The sequence below is a fragment of the Bos indicus genome, chromosome 2 (genome assembly GCF_029378745.1).
Source record: "Bos indicus isolate NIAB-ARS_2022 breed Sahiwal x Tharparkar chromosome 2, NIAB-ARS_B.indTharparkar_mat_pri_1.0, whole genome shotgun sequence".
In the NCBI taxonomy this organism is placed as follows: Eukaryota; Metazoa; Chordata; class Mammalia; order Artiodactyla; family Bovidae; genus Bos; species Bos indicus.
In genome coordinates this window covers 9,723,992-9,745,330 of record NC_091761.1, presented here as the reverse complement: position 1 = coordinate 9,745,330, position 21,339 = coordinate 9,723,992, and the positions used below count along the sequence as shown (strand labels likewise).

The following is a 21,339-nucleotide window of genomic DNA, read 5'->3' as shown; positions in this document are numbered from 1 at the left end:
TCCAGTCCCTTATTCCCTTACTCCCAATACACAAGACGCTCTTTGGCAACTTCCTTCTAATCATGTACACTTCAGTGTCTTAGTGAGTCTTAGTGAAGTCGCTCAGTTGTGTCCGACTCTTTGCGACCCCATGGACTGTAGCCTACGAGGCTCCTCTGTCCATGGGATTTTCCAGGCAATAGTCCTGGAGTGGATTGCCGTTTCCTTCTCCAGGGGATCTTCCCAACCCAGGGATCGAACCCGGGTCTCCCTCATCGTAGACAGACGCTTTACCGTCTGAGCCACCAGGGAATTCAGGTAAATCCATTTGTGACTTTACCTACAAGAAGTCTTTTCTCCTAGTTCTTTAAAGATAACTTCCTTAGATATCCCTTGATCTGAAGAAAATCTCTCCCCTGCATTCTTTAGAGATAACTTTCCTTTATCTAAAAAGGCGTCCTCTCCCCATACCCAAATAATGTCTCTAGCCAATTGTTGGTTTCTTTCCTGGCACTTGTAACGGGGACTAATTTTCTTTGCCAGTGTCTTAATTTTCCCCCGAGGGAATGTAAGCTCCACTGAGAGCAGGAATCAAGATGGTTTTATTCACCCTGGTTTCTCTAGTGCCCAGATCTGTGCCTTAGTAGTGGAGACACTCAATCTATCTTTTTCGGAATGAATAGAAAAACAGCTAAAGAAAAGACCTCTTTTACTTAAAAATCTGATTCCTGATTATTTTTATCTTTTGCTAATTTTACCCTTTTAGGAAATTGAATAGTGGTTTTGTTCTTTGACCAGAGGTTGATTAAATTAATCCAGTGAAAAGAGAAATTTGTTAGTCGCTATAAAAAAAAATTAAAATATGTTGTTTTAAGACAAGATAAGTTTTCCCAGTGAAGAAATGATAGTATTTAGAATTACCATACGATAGAAATCATTTATTTATTTATTTTTTTTGACCATTCAGGATATAGAATGTATAAAGTAAATCATTAAAAAAAAACCCCAAAACCCACAAATTAAAACTAAATGTCCCTGTCTTCAGCCAGCATATATTTTTAACAAATTTATTGAGCTATAATTGACATGATTTGCTGGCATATTGAGTGCAGCACTTTCACAGCATCATCTTTCAGGATTTGAAATAGCTCAACTGGAATTCCATCACATCCACTAGCTTTGTTCATAGTGATGTTTCCTAAGGCCCACTTGACTTCACATTCCAGGATGTCTGGCTCTAGGTCAGTGATCACACCATCGTGATTATCTGGGTCGTGAAGATCTTTTTTGTATAGTTCTTCTGTGTATTCAAGTTTGGAAAACTCAGCAGTGGCCACAGGACTGGAAAAGGTCAGTTTTCATTCCAATCTCAAAGAAAGGCAATGCCAAAGAATGCTCAAACTACTGCACAATTGCACTCATCTCACACGCTAATAAAGTAATGCTCAAAATTCTCCAAGCCAGGCTTCAGCAATATGTGAACTGTGAACTTGCTGATGTTCAAGCTGGTTTTAGAAAAGGCAGAGGAACCAGAGATCAAATTGCCAACATCTGCTGGATCATGGAGAAAGCAAGAGAGTTCCAGAAAAACATCTATTTCTGCTTTATTGACTATGCCAAAGCCTTTGACTGTGTGGATCACAATAAACTGTGGAAAATTCTGAAAGAGATGGGAATACCAGACCACCTGACCTGCCTCTTGGGAAATTTGTATGCGGATCAGGAAGCAGCAGTTAGAACTGGACATGGAACAACAGACTGGTTCTAAACAGGAAAAGGAGTCCGTCAAGGCTGTATATTGTCACCCTGCTTATTTAACTTATATGCAGAGTACATCATGAGAAACACCGGGCTGGAAGAAGCACAAGCTGGAATCAAGATTGTCAGGAGAAATATCAATAACCTCAGATATGCAGATGACACCACCCTTATGGCAGAAAGTGAAAAGGAACTAAAAAGCCTTTGATGAAAGTGAAAGAGGAGAGTGAAAAAGTTGGCTTAAAGCTCAGCATTCAGAAAACGAAGATCATGGCATCCAGTCCCATCACTTCATGGCAAATAGATGGGGAAACAGTGGAAACAGTGTCAGAGTTTATGTTTTTGGACTCCAAAATCACTGCGGATGGTGACTGCAGCCATGAAATTAAAAGACGCTTACTCCTTGGAAGGAAAGTTATGACCAACCTAGATACCATATTCAAAAGCAGAGACATTACTTTGCCAACAAAGGTCCGTCTAGTCAAGGCTATGGTTTTTCCTGTGGTCATGTATGGATGTGAGAGTTGGACTGTGAAGAAAGCTGAGTGCCGAAGAATTGATGCTTTTGAACTGTGGTGTTGGAGAAGACTCTTGAGAGTCCCTTGGACTGCAAGGAGATCCAACCAGTCCATTCTGAAGGAGATCAGCCCTGGGATTTCTTTGGAAGGAATGATGCTAAAGCTGAAACTCCAGTACTTTGGCCCCCTCATGCGAAGAGTTGACTCATTGGAAAAGACCCTGATGCTGGGAGGGATTGGGGGCAGGAGGAGAAGGGGACGACAGAGGATGAGATGGCTGGATGGCATCACTGACTCGATGGGCATGAGTCTGGGTGAACTCCGGGAATTGGTGATGGACAGGGAGGCCTGGTGTGCTGCGATTCATGGGGTCACAAAGAGTTGGACATGACTGAGCGACTGAATTGAACTGACTGAACTGACATGATAAACTGTACCTATCTAAAGTGACAGTTTGGCTGGCATAAATTTTTAGTTGATACAACTTTGCCGACAAAGGTCCTGTAGTCAAAGCTGTGGTTTTTCCAGTAGTCATGTACAGATGTGAGAGCTGGACCATGAAGAAGGCTGAGTGCCAAAGAATTGATGCTTTTGAATTGTGCTGGAGAAGACTCTTGAGAGTCTCTTGGACAGCAAAGAGATCAAACCAGTCAATCCTAAAGGAAATCAACCCTGAATATTCATTAGAAGCACTGATGCTGAAGCTGAACCTCCAGTCCTTTGGCCACCTGATGCAGAGTTGACTCAGTGGAAAAGACCCTGATGCTGGGAAAGATTGAGGGCAGGAGGAGAAGGGGCAGTAGAGGATGAGATGGTTGGATGGCAACAGCAACTCAATGGGCATGAGTTTGAGCAAGATCTGGGAGATAGTGAGGGACAGGGAGGCCTGGTGTGCTGCAGTCCATGGCATCGCAGCAGAGTCTGACACGACTTAGTGAGTGAACAACAACAGCGACAACCCTGAAGTTGCCCTATAATGTGTTACTGGATTGAATAAACCATACTGAATAATGTATGTATGTAAAAGAGCACCGAATGAGTAAGGAAGATGGATTACGCTCTCAGTGAGTGGTTTTTTAAAAATATTTGTGGATAAAATAAGGAGAATGATTGCTTTTCCTAAATCACAAGAGATGGTTTATGCTTTGTGTGACTTAGAGTCTTTGTCTTCCCATTTGTATTTTAGCAGGATGTTTCTTCTGGTGGGAGCGCCCAAAGCAAACACTACCCAGCCTGGGATTGTGGAAGGAGGGCAAGTCCTTAAGTGTGACTGGTCTTCTCACCGTAGGTGCCAGCCAATTGAGTTTGATGCCACAGGTAAGCATTTATATGGTGGCCCCTTTGCTTAATTTCTGTTACTTATATTTTCTCCCTATCTTTACCTCCCTCCATTTGACATAGTTTAAAACATTTAATTTTTGAAAGTACTTGCATTAGCTTAAATGTAACAATTTAATGACATAGATATATAAGTACTTCAGATCCCCAGAGAGTTAAAGACAAATGACTTATTATATGATTTTTTGTTTTTTGTACAATTTTGTGGCATGTGAAAGCCTTAATACATTGTGTTTCTATTGCTTTAGATGTCTCCAACTTTAACTGGTAATGTAACCTGCAGAAGTCTGGGGAAATCTATTAAAATTTTTTTGCCAACAGAGAAAGGACAAAAAGCTTTCTTTGAAGAGGTGCAAAAAATTTTATCAAAAACCAGTTGAGTAATCTTTTGTATTCAAGTAGATTTGGTTGACTTAAAAAAATTCTTTTCTAGAATTTATTGGGGAAATAATATGTTATGATTCTGATAACATTAAAGTTTTCTCTACAGGGACAATTCCACTGTGGTGGTAAGGAGAAAGATAGGATAAGATGAGAAATAAATAATTGTAAGTTTTTCACTTACATAGGTAAAATAAAATATGCATAATCCTATATATATTTCTGTTGGTATATTTATCTACATTTGTGAAAGCTTAGAGAATCCTTAAAGAAAGAGTTTGACATTCTTCAGGTGCAATAGTCTGCATAATTTTTTTAACAATGTTGATTTGCTGGCTTTGACAGAATATTTTAAGATAAGTCTGAAGAAAATTAATATTTTTTTCCATATTGTTATTTACTGCTAGTTCTAAAATTCATTCTGGGAATTATACTATCAATTAAACAGAAATCATGATATGGACTGTTCCATTTGATATCATGATCAGTGCCAAAATGAATGTCATTAAGCCAGTTCTTTATAGGAATCAGGTCACGTTTGCTTTTTTCCATTTGAAACCATCTGCATTAAACCTTGTTTTTTTCCCCATATATATGGCATTTGGAAAACTCTAGGAGTATGTAAAAGGTTCAGTTTTACCACAAATAGAGAAATATATCTGTGATTCAGGGTATTACTGGTCAGGGCTTTTATGTCTTTTGACAAAATATGCATATTAATGAATAAAAATGTTGAACTGTTCAGATATATTTCTGTATTCAACACCATAGGTTTTGTGCAGTGCAAGGTAATTTATTAACTGGTCTTTATTGAAATTTGTTTATTGAAAAAATTTCAAACAGTTTAAAAGAGTAGACAGTGAGAAATGGATTTGCTCACATCAGCCTGCTTAGAGGCTACCACTTGAAACAATTTCTTTTATCTTAGAATTTTCTTATTCTTACATATCTATATATCCTTTAAAAAAAAAAGCAACTCACGAAATAGGAGTCTTCTATATATTACTAAGGCACCTGAGTCAACCCCCTCCGCCTCCTAATATAATCTCTTATAGACATATATAGATTTACCGCATTCTTTGCCAATCATGGTGATTATTCAGTTTTATGTACATACAGTCCATATTGTTTATCTCTTGCCAGCAGGCAGGGCAGTCCATGGGTTCACCCCGGTCAGCATCCTAGGCATTCTCGGCACACAGTAGCGTGGGGAACGGTGGAGAGGAGACCTGGAGGGGCAGATGGAAAAGAGCCAGCACCACCCTCTGCAGTTCTCCACGCTTCTGCCCCCGGTAGCCCTGCTGTTTGTTCTCTAGAGCAGCCAGAGTGATTCTTTTAAAATAATATTCAGATTGTAACATTCCCATTCAGATTCCACTGAATGGACAGATTCCACTTCCATCTGTCTCACAGTAGCTAAGAGGACTCTTGAGTATTCCAGCCCACTGTTTCTGTCTTTACCTTCATGCTCTTCCAGGCTCACTGGGTCTCTTTGCAGAGGTTTGTAAACAGTAGGCACATTCTCACCTCACCTTTGCCTGGACTATTTCCACTGCCTGAAACATTGATTCCCCGAATGTACATTGGGTGCCCCTCCATCACCTCTTCTGGGAATTCCTCAAATGTCATTTTCTCAGTTATGCGCTGACCTTCTTATTTAAAATTCCAATTCCCCCTTTCCCACTGTGTGCTCCCATCATCTTCTCCCCTTTATTTTTTTCCTTAGTACTCACGCTGCTGTACAATTTATTTTTAGTTAATTTGTTTTAGTTATCCTTTCCTTCAATTAGGATATGTATTCCATGGGGATTGTTTTTATCTGTTTTGTTCACTGCTGCAATCCCAGGGCCTAAAACAGTGCCTGGCACAAGTGGTACCCAATACGTTAAGTAGATGAATGAATGAGTCATAAGAGCTTTTTCTATAGTGAAGAAATTGCTAAAGTCCTTCAGTTGTACATTGACATGTATGGACTTTTTCTATTCTTTTTGCCCTTGTTTATGATAGTTCTCCAGTCATTTTGTATAGCCTTTCAGACTTCTCTTATGAAAAAAATATACAAATTGTATTTTTTCCATTACAGTTTTTATCCAAATAGTGTTTGAATTTAAGAAAACAGGACAATATGGTTTTCAGTAATCTAGTCATAAACATGTATTATCTGGAACTAGCACCATCAGACTGTATCTTGACTGTGAAAGAAATGCTTACAACTTACAGCATCCTCCTGAACATTCCTCACACCTCTGTCCCATCCTGGCCCAAATACCTCACCATCTATGCACCACTGATGTCTTTTATCTTTTTCATTATCTCAAGAGAGATAGTGGCATTTCTGTTTCCCTCATCCTCAGTCTTGAGTCAGGGGAGATAGTGAAAGTGAAAGTGAAGTTGCTCAGTCGTGTCCGACTCTTTGCGACCCATGGACTGTAGCCTACCAGGCTCCTCTGGCCATGGGATTTTCCAGGCAATAGTACTGGAGTGAATTGCCATTTCCTTCTCCAGGGGATCTTCCCAACCCAGGGATTGAACCCTGGTCTCCTGCATTGTAGACAGCGTCTGAGCCACCAGGGAAGTCCTGCTGACTTCCCAGGGAGATAGTAGCTGAGGGGATAAATGTGGTTTCTGGAAGCAAATCGCCTGGGGCTTAATCCAGCCCTGTCATTTACTGCTGTTAAACTTTTCACAGTTTACTAACAGGTTACCACCCTCTCCCTGACACAGTGCAGGCATGTGTTAAAAGGAATGAGTTGATTCCTATGGAGTTAAATGGAATGTTAAAACATGTGACCTACTTGGTGCAGGGCCAGGCCCACTACAGTCACTCACTTCGTATCTGTTGTTGTTCTGTTGCTCAGTCATTTCCAGCTCTGCGACTTGGTGGACTGCAGCGCACCAGGCTTCCCTGTCCTTCACCATCTCCTGGAGTTTGCTCAAACTCATGTCCACTGAGTCGGTGATGCCAGCCAACAGTCTTGTCCTCTGTCCTCCCCTTCAAGTTGCTTTGTATTGTTAATACTTCTCCCTTCTCAGGGACCCTGCTTACTTTCATTTGTCTCTATGATCCCACCCTTCCCCCGTACTCCTTTTTAAAATTTTTTTAAAAAGAAAACAACTTTCAAACATGCTTTACTTTTTCCTACCTGAAAAATTAATTGAAACAGCTTTCCCTTGAGCTTGTGTCTTCTCTTAGCCATTTTCCTTTCTCCTTTTCTTCACAAGCAATATACTGAACACTCTGCCTCCGTTTATCACCTCCCATGCTCAGCTACTTCAATCTGGCGGCTCCCTGAACCCAACCCAGCATTGCCCAAACTCAAATCGCTGGTGGCAGCTCTGCCTCAGTGGACACTTGATCCCTCATCCACCACTGTCTTATTTAAAGTTGCCACTTTTTGCCTGTCTGGAACTATCTTGTCCTCTTATTCCTCCTGACCTTTAAAAAAAAAATTATTGATGTATAGTTGATTTATCATGTGTTAATTTCTTCTATACAGCAGAATGACTCAGTTATATATGTGTTTTTTTCATGTTCTTTTCTATTATGTTTTCTCATAGGATATTGAATATAGTTCCCTGCCTCCTAGCCTTCTTGGGACTCTTGTGGAGTTTGCCCTTTGACTCTTCTTTCTTCGCTCTCTCCATCTGTATTTGTTATACATCGTCGTGTCATGAAAAGGAAATAGACCATGGAGTCACACAGACCTGCGTTCAAATCCAGCCTCTGCCATTTTTTCCAGTGTTGTTGTTTTCTAGTTGCTCAGTCACGTCTGACTCTTTGTGACCCCATGTACTGAAGCCAGCCAGGCTCCTCTGTTCATGGGATTCCCCAGGCAAGAATATTGGAGTGGGTTGCCATTCCCTTTTCCGGGGGTTCCTAATGTTACTTTGGAAAGATTGCCTACCTTTCCACAGCTGTACTATATTCCAGGGGTGATCATGAAATGTTTCAGTTATTTAATTTATTTTCTCTGCTTTATTGTGTTTCTGAGTCCAGAGGAGACTTCAGTGCTTTAAAGGGCTCCATCCTCATTTTTTTGAATATTTGGGAAATAAAATTTATTGTTGTTCAGTCACTAAGTTGTGTCCAACTCTTTGTGACCCCATGGACTATAGTATGCCAGGCTTCCCTGTCCTACATTGTCTCCTGGAGTTTGCTCAAATTCATGTCCATTGAGTTGGTGGCAGTATCTAATCATCTCTTCTGCCGCCTCCTTCTCCTTTTGCATTCAATCTTTCCCAGCATCAGGGTCTTTCCCACTGAAAGACCATATTGTTACTACTTCTCCTGTTATTACTGCACTGGCTCGTAGCATCAGGTGGCCAAATAATTGAAACTTCAGCTTTAGCTTTAGTCCTTCCAGTGAATATGCAGTGTCGATTTCCTTTAGGATGGACTGACTTGATCTCCTTGCAGTCCAAGGGACTCTCAAGAGTCTTCTCCTCCAAAGCACAGTTAGAAAGCATCAGTTCTATGGTGCTTAGCCTTTTTTATGGTCCAGCTCTCATACCTACACATGACTACTGGAAAAACCATAGCTTTGACTATATAGACCTTTTTTTTTTTTGAAGTGAAAAGAAATCATTCTAATATACACACTTTCACTTCATTAATTCAACAGTGATTTCTGATAGGCATGCTCATCCATTTAGTTTTGCTTCAAGTTTATTCTTCAACATAGAGCCACCTTCCTAATGAGATAGTTGAGTTGAACTATTTATTTTTAAAGAGTACAATGTACCTTGTCCTCAAAGAGTTTTATCAACTTTAACATTTTCAAAGAGCCCTATGAGGGTGCTCATTATGGTGGTTTCCCCCTGAAACTTCCTATTTGGAAGATTGCAAAACAGACTAGGATCTTCCCCAGTCTATCGGTTGCTTATATTCATATCACAACCCAGGTGGGTAAGAGGTAGAGATTGAATGATAAATAGATTGCCTCCAATCCCAGCTGGGTGAGAGAGCTTCATGTTTAGAAAGGAAGCCAAATCATGAAAACTTTCCTAATGGTGTAATTTATTCCAGGATTCTTTTGAACTTAAGTAGGGAATTTAATCCTTGTGCACAGTACTCTTCTTTATGGCTTTCTCGAGTTTTCCTCTCCAGCCATCATTCTCTAGCCAGGTGATTGATTATACTTGCTGTAGAACTGAAAGCATGAAGTCTCTTTCTCTTTCATAATTAAAGGTGGTGATAGTCTTCTCATTTCCTACCAAATGGATCCAACCACACTTTCAGCCATGGTGGCTGCATGTCTTCTTGAACAGTGCCAGCTTGATTTATGGTTTGTTGCTTCTGTTACTCCTACAGTCGCATTAGGGTCTGGAAGTAGATGAGGTAGAGGGTAGCACCAATCAGGGAGATGAAGCTCCCGAAAATGAGAGCAGTGTGCAGATTCTGGGACACGGCTGTAGTTGGGGGCGGCCTGGATTTCTATATAGACCTTTGTCAGCAAACAGTCTCTGCTGTTTAATATGCTGTCTATGTTTATCATAGCTTTCCTTTCAAGGAGTAAGCGTCTTTTAATTTCATAGCTGTAGTCACCATCTGCAGTGATTTTGGAACCCAGGAAAATAGTCAGCCACTGCTTCCACTTTTTCCCTTTCTATATGTCATGAAGTGATGGGACTGGATGCCATTATCTTAATTTTTTGAATGTTGAGTTTTAAGCCAGCTTTTCACTCTCCTCTTTCACCCTCTTTAGTTCCTCTTCACTTTCTGCCATTAGAGCGGTATCATCTGCATATCTGAGGTTGTTGATATTTTTCCCAGCTGTCTGGCTTCCAGCTTGTGCTTCATCCAGCCCGGCATTTTGCATTATGTACTCTGCATAAGAATTAGATAAGCAAGGTGACAGTATATAGCCTTGTTGTAGTCCTTTCCCAATTTGGAACCATTTTGCCTTCTTGCATTTCTTTTTCTTTGGCATGTTTTGGTCACTACCTCTTGTACAGTGTTAGGAACCTCTGTCTATAGTTCTTTAGGCACTCTGTCTACCAGGTCTAATCCCTTGAATCTATTTGTCACCTCTACTGTATAATCTTAAGGGATTTTTGATTTAGGTCATGCCTGAATGGCCTAGTGGTTTCCCCTACTTCCTTCAGTTTAAGCCTGAATTTTGCAATAAGGAGCTCATGATCTGAGCCACAGTCAGCTCCCAGTCTTTTTTTTGCAGACTGTATAGAGCTTCTTCATCTCTAGCTGCAAAGAATATAATCAATCTGGTTTCTGTATTGACCATCTGGTGATGTCCATGTGTGGAGTCATCTCTTGTGTTATTGGGAAAGGGTGTTTGCTATGACCAGTGTGTTCCCTTGACAAAACTCTGTTCAAGGCTGCTTCATTTTGTCCTTGGAGGCCAAACTTGCCTGTTACTCCAGGTATCTCTTGACTTCTACTTTTGTACTTTAATCCCCTGTGATGAAAAGGACATCTGTTTTTTTTTTCCCTTTGGTATTTAGTTCTAGAAAGTCTTGTAGGACCTTCATAGAACTGGTCAACTTCAGCTTCTTCAACATCAGTGATTGGGGCATAGACTTGGATTACTGTCATGTTGAATGGTTGAATTTATAAAATTACTGTGATGTTGAATTTATAAAATTGTTTTATTTACATTAGCTCTTAGATGATGTATAGTAAATATTACGACTAGTGATTAGTATCATATTTCTAAACCTTCTAGGAATGCCCCTGAATTAGGTAAGCCCCTGTGACTTTTGCAGCCAATGAAACATGCGCAGCAGTGTAGGTGGAAGGGTTTAGGAGTCGGGACGTTGTTCTGCTCCTCCTCTTGCCAGATGCCGCAGTGAGTGGTGATAGTTTAAATGATAGAGGCTCCCTCAGCGTAGTTTCCTGAGTGAGGATGATGTGAAGCTTAGGCTCTTTGACCCACAATGTATGTATATAGAATAATTTTTTGTTATTTTTGACTAATAGACATTCGGGATGCTTGTTACTTTAGCATAATGCAACCTAACTGAATAATACATGTAGGGATATTAAAACTAAGTAAAATTATCAGTAGTCAGCTTTTGGAAAATGGTTATTAAAACCCTTTCCTACTCTGCATGCCAACCCGAGTTCCTGTTAAGTTTCTTGTTCTATTTTATTGGGTCCTGAGTGGCTAAGTAAATAGATATCGTTGCTTTGTTAAGAATGGCCCCTGGTTGGTAAATTGAATTTAGTTTAGGAGAAACTATAGACTATTAGTACCTGATGGGGAAGCCATAGCGTTAGCGTTCCCTGAGTGCACTGACTCTCATAACTGGCATGTCCTTTGTGGGAACTCTGAAAGTGCTGGCTGTGGGGTTTTTATAGGAGATAACCATTCCCATGGGGCATGAGACCTGACACACTGGTAGCTGTTTTATCCGCCAGATCTCGTTCATGTCTGAGCTGTGTCCTGGTGAGGCAAAGAGACATGCTCTGGACAGCTGTGTGTACTGCTGCAGAGGAAAGTTCATGTGAGGACTCTCTTAGGGAGGTATGTCCAGTTCTGTTCTAAAGCCTTGAAATAGACTGGTGCTGAGTGTGGCCTCTGGTGGTTTTGTGAGTCTGACCATTCAATTGAGTCCTGAGAATCCCTCCTGATAGTTGTATCAACATTTGATGTTTGTAACTGTATGAAGTACTTACTTTTTAGGCTCATTTATTTCTTGGGCTGTCTCTTTAAAAACAGAACAGTGACTTATCCCTTCTTGTAATAAGAACAAATATCAGCTAGTTCCAGAATCACAATAAAGTTTTTTTACAGTAAGGTGCTTTTTGGAGATACTACAAATACTTGGTGTTAAATAGGTATTATCAATGTCCTTTCCCATTCCCTTTGTCTTCCTTTAAGATCAGCTTCTGCTATGCAGGCTGTCAGCGCAGTAGGTACAGCTCTTTTTCTTTATTTAGCTAAAATTTACACTTCTTTTCTTTTCTTTCTGGTTGTCTTACATTGTGTTTGTTTTCCAGACTAGACTGTAAATTCTCCAGACAAATTTGTTTGTGCTCACCATCGCGTGCTAGTGAATAGAGATGTGCTTGGCATATGGTAGGCTGTGTGTGTGTATTTATTGCCTGCAGGTGTTGGGTTCTTCATGTAAAGCAATAAAAACTGCCTTTGGCTAAATTTTGCTGAATAGGAATTTATTGGCAGAATATCGGTAACTCGATAGTTTTCTGAATAATGGGTAAGAGAAGCTAACAGAGGAACTAGTAGTGCAGGGTCTTACTGCTGTTGGACTTGCTGGTACTGGCTATGGGACAACACCGTGAGAATAATTTCTTACCCATCTCTGGCTTTTGGCATCACTTGCTAGAGATTCAAAGCTTTTATGGTAGTATCTGACTGACTCTAAGAAGTATGCCTATGCCTGTGTCAGAAAGTCTGTCTTACCTGGCACAGCTAAGAAATGATAGACTATGAGCTTGTTTAGAGAACTAAAACTTACAGTTTTCAAACGAAGAAAAAGAATAGCAGTAAGAGAGTACCTTTTTCTCTTTTGGGTTGGAAAACAAGGTCATAGTAAGAAAACATCCAGTGTGTATCTGTGGTTGTTGTCCAGTTGCTAAGTCATGTCCAGCTCTTTGCAACCCCATTGGCTGTAGCACGCCAGGCTTCCCTGTCCTCCACTATCTCTGGAGTTTGCGCAGGTTCATTGTGTGTTTATTGCTGATCAGTAATTCATGAACCAATTTTATTTTCTCTTTACCAAAGATATACCTAGATATTAAACAGTGTATAACTTTGTAGGCCATTTTAGTGTGACTTGTCACATGCATTAAGACATGTAGCAGTAGCTAAGAAAGAAAATCTGGAGTTTGGTATTAGAATAGTGTAACACTTAGTTTCTTAGCTCTTAAAGAGGAAAGATGAATACTTGTAGTGTTTTTCTTTTTTTCTTATCCCAGGGCATGATTTTTGGTAGTGGAAGAGGAAGAAAGATTTTAAAAATTATGGTTGGAAGACTAGTCTAAATTTATGTCACTTTATGTCTGAGCAGTAGACACAAGTAGATTTATACTGAAATAAAGGAGGCAGACCCAGAAAGTCTTAACTCTGCAGAGAAAGGGCTTCCCAGATCAGTTGCTGGTATTTTAGGTAGCTAATAAAAGATAAGGTAGAATTCACCAGAGGCAAGAGAGAGTTCCAGGGCAGAGGAAACAAAATATGCATAGATTAGTAAAAGTGTTTTTGAAGGAAAATCAAATAATTCTATGTGACCTGCATGTGTACATTTTTCTATAAGATTTATATGCATAAGGTGAGAGTGTCTGAGGGCATGTTGAGAAATTAAGCTGGAAGTAAATGGAGGGAGGATCTAAATGAACTTTAAAAAGATAATTCAAGCCAGCAGTCTAACCAAATAAATTCACCATCGAGCCTAACACACATAGAGCATTGTATGAAAAATAAAAGGATCTAAAACCCAGTGGGTAGAGCTCTTGGTTCTTTGCCATGCTAAGTAGATTTGATGTGAACTTTACAGAGAAAGTAACATTTTCAGTACCTAGTCTATTAATTTTCTTAGTCATTATTTTTGGTAGAATTATACAGGTTACATGAAATAATGAATATTATATGGATAGCTCCAAAATACTGTAGACGTGTCTTTTAAACAAGGAAAATGTAGGGTTCTGTGATGAAAAGTTTAATTTAGTAGAAAATTCAGTCTGAGATGGTACGCTTATTTACTGCTTTGATTTTTGAATGATATTTGTGCATTACTGATCCTGCAGGAACAAAAGAAAACCTTAGTCTAAACTTCCTTATTTCATGGATTTGTTAAACTTAGTTCCTAAACATGCTCTCTTAATTTTTTTTTAAGCTTTTGACTTTGGCTTGTCTTCCTTGTTTTCTTTTGTTAACTTCTAAACATAAACTTTATTATGTTTCTAGTTGTGTCCTTTTGTGTGATTTGTCGTCTTTATTTTTCTTTTTCCTGCTGATTTCCTTGATGTAATATGTAAATAAAACCACAACTAGTATGTAAAAAGGAAAACCTCGTGTCTTATTTTACATACCTGTTCAGTGATTTCAGCTACTTTGAAATGGTAGTTACCCACTTAGGTTTTTAAACCCCTTCATCTAGTGACTCAGCAAAATTGGTAGGTTTTAACCAAGGTTTGCATAATGGTTGGAAACTGATTTTTCCCTAAATTGATAGAATAATCTGAACTTTGAGACATGGGTTGAATTACTGAAATTTAAAAGGTCATTTTGGGGTATGATTTGTTTGTTTTCTAACATGATTTTTAAAAAAATTTTTTGAGATATAATTGATTTACAATATTTTATACATTTCAGGTATACAACATGGTGATTCACAATTTTTAAAGATTATACTCCATTTATAGTTATTATAAAATAGTGCCTCTATTTTCTGTGCTCTACAATATACCCTTGGAGCTTATTTATTTATACACAGTAGTTTGTTATCTCTTATTCCCCTACTTCTAAAAAAACAAAATGATTGTTATGTAGAAAACATAATTTATCTGAATGTAGATGGCAACCCACTTGTATTCTTGCCTGGAGAATCCCATGGACAGAGGAGCCTGGTGGGCTATATAGTCCATGAGGTCGCAAAGGAGTCGGACACGACAGCACACAGCACACAGATGTGGAAAAGTAGAACTTAAGCAAGTCTACTTTAGTGTAAGGACTGATGATCTGTGTATTTTAAGAAGTAAAAGTATTCTAAAATTGTGTTATGTTGGTATGCAAAACATTATCAAGAATATTATGTAGCAAGATAGGGTTAGTCTGTTATCTCAGTTTTGTCTTCATGCCTGATTAATTTCTTATTCTTTTTATCACAAGTTACTATAAATACATTTGGAGGCTTAAAAACAACACAAATTTATTATCTTCAGTTTTGAAGGTCAGATGTCTCATGGGGCCCAAATCAAGGTCTGCAGTGCTGCATTGCTCTTGGGGGCTCCAAGGAAGAAGCCATTTTCAGGCCTTTTCTAACTTGAAGAGGCCACTCATCTTCCCTGGCTTGTAGCCTCTTCCTCTGTTTTAAAAGCCAGGATTGACTGGTTGAGTCTTTGTCAGGCCACATCACTGATACTGACTCTCCGGCCTCCCTGCTGTGACTGCTGCTCCTGCTGCTGCTGCTAAGTCGCTTCAGTCGTGTCCGACTCTGTGCGACCCTACAGACGGCAGCCTACTAGGCTCCTCTGTCCCTGGGATTCTCCAGGCAAGAATACTGGAGTAGGTTGCCATTTCCTTCTCCAATGCATGAAAGTGAAAAGTGAAAGTGAAGTTGCTTAGTCGTGCCTGACTCCTAGAGACCCCGTGGACTGCAGCCTACCAGGCTCCTCCACCCATGGGATTTTCCAGGCAAGAGCACAGGAGTGGGGTGCCATTGCCTTCTCCGCCCTGCTGTGACTACCTCAGGCCTACTGAGATAATCCTGAGTAACTTTCCATTGCAAGGTCCTTAACTGAATCACACCTGCTAGGTTCCTTTATGTAATGTCCTATATCCAGGTGTGACATTTCACGTGGTGTGAAGTTTCCAGGGATAAGGATTTGAACGTCTTTGGTGGCGAAGTGGGGGTAGTGGGGATTATTCTGTTGTCACAGAGCCCTTTTAAATATTTTGTTTGATATTGGTTAGAGGCTTCCCTGGTGGCTTAGCGGTAAGCAATCCGCCTGGAATGCAGGAGACATAGATTTGATCTCTGAGTCGGGAAGATCCAGACATGGCAACACGGGCTGAGGAGCCTGGTGGGCTACAGTCCATAGGGTTGCAATGAGTTGGACACGACTGAAGCATCTGAGCACGCATGCACACCCATACTATAAGCTACTTTAAGGGCACAACCATGATTGTATAAGTCGGCCTTGTTTTCTCTCTCTTTGTTTTTGCTTTGGCTCTGTTGTTATGGGGAATGCAAACTAGAAGGTGAAGGCTCAAATCTATGTCCTGACACTTACTAGATGTGACCTCGGGCAAGTGATTCAAGTTTGCCAGCCTTAAATTTTCCCATTTGTCAAATAAGCATAAGACCTACGCCTCAAACTTGTATGTGGATCAAATGAGATAATGTCTGTGAAGAATGTCTTCATCCTTCTTCTTCATAAATGATGAAGAAGGATACAAATGAAGAAAGGATAGTTGACATCATGCTCATACTGCAGCTGTGGGGAAGTGAATGATTATGGAAAAGGGATAAAATTAAGATAACTGTGGATATCCTTGGTCTGTGTTGTAACCTCTTATGATAACATTTAGGAAAATCTTCTTGCAACACGCTTTCCTTTTTCAGGAAGCAGATGTTACTGACAGATTGACCATTGCCCAGTTTTCTTAATAGTAAATCTTTTCTCAGAAGTTAAACAGATGATGAGCACTGACAGGAAAACATGTAGCACCTGGCACCGTTGCAGTCTCTCTGTTTAGGAATGTGGACTTGCCTGCGTGATTTGTTAAATACATCTCTCTTATAAAAGGAGAAGCACCTACATTTATGTCCCACATTCAGGGAATTGGTGGCACCTTTCACCAACAATGTCTGTCCTAGAGAAGGTCATTAGGTCATTGCCCTCCATCCAAGTGACTTGCTGGAACACTTACCACCTGTTCCCAGAAGGGCTTGGCTGTGTAGACTGTGGGCAAACCCTGGCTATGCCAATTTTCCAGTCAAGAAAAATGCTGTGGAGTATTTTCTGAAAATTACTGTGCTTTGTATTTAATAGAAAGTAGAAAACTGAGCTGCTCTCTGGCTTCTGCGTCATACAGTTGCCAACTCAGTGCAATTAAAACAATCAGGCTGACTCAAAAGCCACCTAAGTTTGCCTTTGTCCTCCTGGTGGATTTTCTGTCTCGGAATGGTGTCAAGATACCTGTCCAGGTGCAATAGTCCTGCAAATTAGAAAGTTAAAAAACACAGAGAAAATAGTCTCCCTTCCCTTGTTACTACAAAATAAGTTTATACTAAAGAATTACATATGTGTGTTTTTTTACTTTTGGTTTAGCGTGTCTGTGTTTATTCACATATGTTGTTTTTTAATGAAACTGTTTCTCCTAATGTACTCTATTGTTCCCCAGTAGAGAATTACACAATTGAAGAACTGGCAGACAACCTAGAAATCAATGAATCCAGTTCTTTTATTACTAGTTGACTACTACTCATGCAGTTAGTTGGTGTTTTAACACTTTAAATTTTTACTGAAGCTGAGCACGTGTAGTCCTTTAAAGACCATCCTCTTCCCAGCCTGTTTGGACCTGACTCGTCCCCATTATTTTAAGACTTAATGGTGACTTTTGTTTTTTTTTTATCTTTGGTAAAGAGTTTTTGTTTTAAAATGTTAGACGCTTTCAGGATCATTTCCTTCTCATCTCTAGGAGGAAACAAACCAGCATTGATAGAGCACTGGGTGTTTTCAAAGGGCCTGTATTCTTTGTGCTGGCTCCATCAGAAGCATCAGAATTGCTCATGGAAGGAGAGGGAGATTTTGATTCTCTGTTCCCCGTGATGGTAATAAATCAGTCAGTAAATAAATACCAATCCCGGGTGAAATGAGCTTTATCATATTTTCTTCTGGCTCTACTTTTCTGACACTTCTTGTTTGCTTTTGAAAAACAGCTGTATCTAATATATATAAAAGATATTCTTGGATAGCTCTGTGTAAATTAGTAATATTTGCTCATGTTCATAGACTATGATTTATTTTTACATTCGCAAGTGATTAGTTTTTCAGTAGTCTGTGGCCCCAAACACTGGATTTAAAGATCTTTATCTCTTTTCATTTTAAAGTCAGTACAGTTACGCTTTTAGAGATATTTAAAGACACTTTAAAGTTTATAAAGCAAATAATTCTTTTACTAATACTAAAGTATAACCATTGCATATTGTCTTCCAGAGTTTCTTATATTAAGAAACTGTGTTTTCTTAGTCAGAGAAGTTTATTAACCTCCATTTTGGTCATCAGTAATATCTGGAATTTTGGTTTTTTTTAAATGAATTATTTTTCACAACATTCTAGTCCAGTAGTTTGAGTACTAGGAAATATAATGTTTACTGACTATACGAAGAATAACGCTTATAAACATTGCTAGGAGAGCTTGTTCAACCTAAATGTTCTTGAATTTCATGAGCTAAAACTCTTATGTATGGAAGACAAAAATGTAAACCTTAGGTTAATTAAAAGGGGATATATAAGCTCCTAACAGAGCTTTTATATGTGAAGGTTTTTGAATATATACCCACACTACTTTTTTTTCACTTTTTGAAACATACAAACAATACATATTCATTGATTAAAAAAAATGAGAAAACTCCAAAGGGCAAAAAGAAAAGAAAAATCTCCCAAGTCCCACCACCGAGGAAATCAGTAGTTATAGGATATGTTTGGTTGTGTGTGTATAACATGTTTGTGTATGTACCTTGTTTATTATGTTTTTGTTCTTTTAAATTATTATTTAGGGTTAAATGAAATTTGGAAATCAGAGGGATGTGTGTTTTTAACACGTTGTAATTTAGTTGCTAAATCGTGTCCTCCTCTTTTGTAACCCCATGGACTCTAGCCTGCCAGGCTCCTCTGTCCATGGGATTTCCCAGGTGAGAAAACTGGAGTGTGTTGCCATTTCCTTCTGCAGGAGGACTTTCCTGAACCAGGGATTGAATCCGTGTTTCCTGCTTGGCAGACGGATTCTTTACCAGGGAGCCAGGAGGGAAACTCCCTTTAACACATACTTGATACATATTTGTGAAGTAGGAAAACCCTCTAAACCAAACTTGATGTAATCTTTCTTAGTCTGGCAGATGAATCAAATTGTTTTAATTTGCATTTCTTGTTTCTAGGGAGGTTAAGTCTTTTCTCATGAAAAGAGGTTAAGTGAGGTTAGTTTCTAGTGTGGAGAAGGCAATGGCACCCCACTCCAGTACTCTTGCCTGGAAAATCCCATGGACGGAGGAGCCTGGTGGGCTGCAGTCCATGGGGTCGCTAAGAGTCGGACACGACTGAGTGACTTCACTTTGACTTTTCACTTTCATGCGTTGGAGGAGGAAATGGCAACCCACTCCAGTGTTCTTGCCTGGAGAATCCCATGGAGAGAGGAGCCTGGTGGGCTGCTGTCTATGGGGTCGCACAGAGTCCGACAGAACTAAAGTGACTTAGCAGCAGCAGCAGCAGCTTCTAGTTGAGGGTAAGGCTTTTCTCACTTTTCTAGTGAGATGGCAGCAAACAAAACCATCCTAAAGAAAAACGCAGGAAGGCAAAGTGGTTGTCTGAGGACACTTTACAAATAGCTGAGGAAAGAAGAGAAGTGAAAAGCAAGGGAGAAAGGGAAAGGCACACTCAGCTTCCCAGGTGGCGACAGTGGTAAAGAACTCACCTGCCAGTAAAGGAGACTCAAGAGACTCGGGTTCAGTCCCTGAGTTGGGGAGATCTCCTGGAGATGGACATTGCACCCCACTCTAGTATTCTTGCCTGGAGAATCTCATGGACAGAGGAGCCTGGCAGGCTACGTATCCATAGAGTCACAGAGAGTTGGACGTGACTGAAGCAACTTAGCACAGCACACACCCAACTAAATGCAGAGTTCCAGAGGATAGCAAGGAGAGATAAGAAGGCCTTCTTCAATGAACAATGCAAAGAAATAGAGGAAAACAACAGAAAGGGTAAGACTAGAATCTCTTCAAGAAAATTTGAAATATCAAAGGAATATTTCATCCAAAGATGGGCACAATAAAGGATAGAAATGGGAAAGACCTTACAGAAGCAGAAGAGATCAAGAAGAGATGGTAAGAATACACAGAAGGACTATACAAAAAACATCCTTAATGACCCGGATAACCACGATGGTGTAGTCTCTAACTCAGAGCCAGACATTGTGGAGTGTGAAGTCAAGTGGGCCTTAGGAAGCACTGCTGCCAGTAAAGCTAGTGGAGGTGATGGAATTCTAGCAGAGCTATTTAAAATCCTGAAAGACGATGCTACTAAAGTGTTGCACTCAATATGTCAGCAAGTTTGGAAAACCCAGCAGTGGCCACAGGACTGGAAAAGGCCAATCTTCATCCCAGTTCCCAAGAAGGGCAGTACTAAAGAATGTTCAAACCACCAGACAATTGCACTCATCTCCCATGCTAGTAAGGCTTTGCTCAAACCCTCCAAGCTAGGCTTCAACATTGCGTGAACTGAGAATGTCCAGATGTTTAAACTGTGTTTAGAAAAGGCAGAGGAAGCAGAGGTCAATTTGCCAACATTTGCTGGATCATAGAGAAAGCAAAGGAATTTCAGGAAAACATCTACCTCTGTTTCATTGACTGTGCTAAAGCCTTTGACTGTGGATCATAGCAAACTGTGGAAAACTCTTAAATAAAAGATGGAAATACCAGACCATCTTACCTGTCTCCTGAGAAACCTGTATGCAGGTCAAGAACCGAAAGTTAGAACCCTGTATGGAACAACTGATTGGTTCAGGATTGAGAAAGGAGTACAAGACTGTTTATTGTCACCCTGTTTATTTAACTTATACACAGAGTACACCGTGAGAAATGACGGGCTGGATGAGTTACAAGCTGGAATCAAGATTGCCAGGAGAAATATCAACCACCTCAGATATGCGGACTACTCTAAAGTAGTATGGCAGAAAGCAAAGAGGCATTGAAGAGATTCTTGATGAGGGTGAAGGAGGAGAGTGAAAAAGCCAGCTTAAGAAGAGTGAAGAGTGAAGTCGCTCAGTTGTGTCTGACTCTTTGCGACCCCATGGGCTGTAGCCTACCAGGCTTCTCCATCCATGGGATTTTCCAGGCAAGAATACTGGAGTGGGTTGCTATTTCCTTTTCCAGGGGATCTTCCCGATCCAGGAATTGAACCCCGGGTTTCCTGCATTGCAGGCAGACGCTTTACCCTCTGAGCCACCAGGGAATGAGGGTGAAGGAGGAGAGTGAAAAAGCCCACTTAAAACTCAATGTTAAAAAAACTAAGATCATGGCATCTGGTCCCATCACTTCATGGCAAATAGAAGGGGAAAAGGTGGAAACAGTGACAGATTTCCTCTTCTTGGGCTCTAAAATCACTGTGGATGGTGACTGCAGCCATGAAATTAGAAGACAGTTGCTTCTTGGCAGGAAAGCTATGACAAACCTAGACAGCATGTTAAAAAAGCAAAGGCATCACTTCGCTGACAAAGGTCCGCATAGTCAAGGCTATGATCTTTCCAGTAGTCATGTACGGATGTGAGAGCTGGACAATAAATAAGGCAGAGTGCTGAAGAATTGATGCTTTCAAATTGTGGTGCTGAAGAAGACTCTTGAGAGTCCCTTGAAAAGCAAGGAGATCAGACCAGTCAATCATAAAGGAAATCAACCCTGAATACTCTTTGGAAGGAATGACGCTGAAGCTCCAGTACTTTGGCCA

General features: G+C 40.1%; 1 protein-coding gene and 1 pseudogene across 2 annotated transcripts in view; one reads left to right on the top strand and one right to left on the bottom strand.

Moving 5' to 3' along the window:
* ITGAV (integrin subunit alpha V) overlaps positions 1 to 21,339 on the top strand; it is a 109,236-nt gene that overhangs the window by 10,236 nt on the left and 77,661 nt on the right. The window contains exon 2 of one of the 2 annotated variants that reach the window (XM_070802534.1): positions 3,445 to 3,572. In XM_070802534.1, coding sequence (XP_070658635.1) covers positions 3,445 to 3,572 — 128 coding nt within the window. Of the gene's footprint in view, positions 1 to 3,441; positions 3,573 to 21,339 lie in introns of both variants that reach the window. The other variant, XM_070802532.1, reaches the window with a different exon arrangement.
* On the bottom strand, positions 9,178 to 10,527 carry LOC139185761 (small integral membrane protein 20-like; annotated as a pseudogene).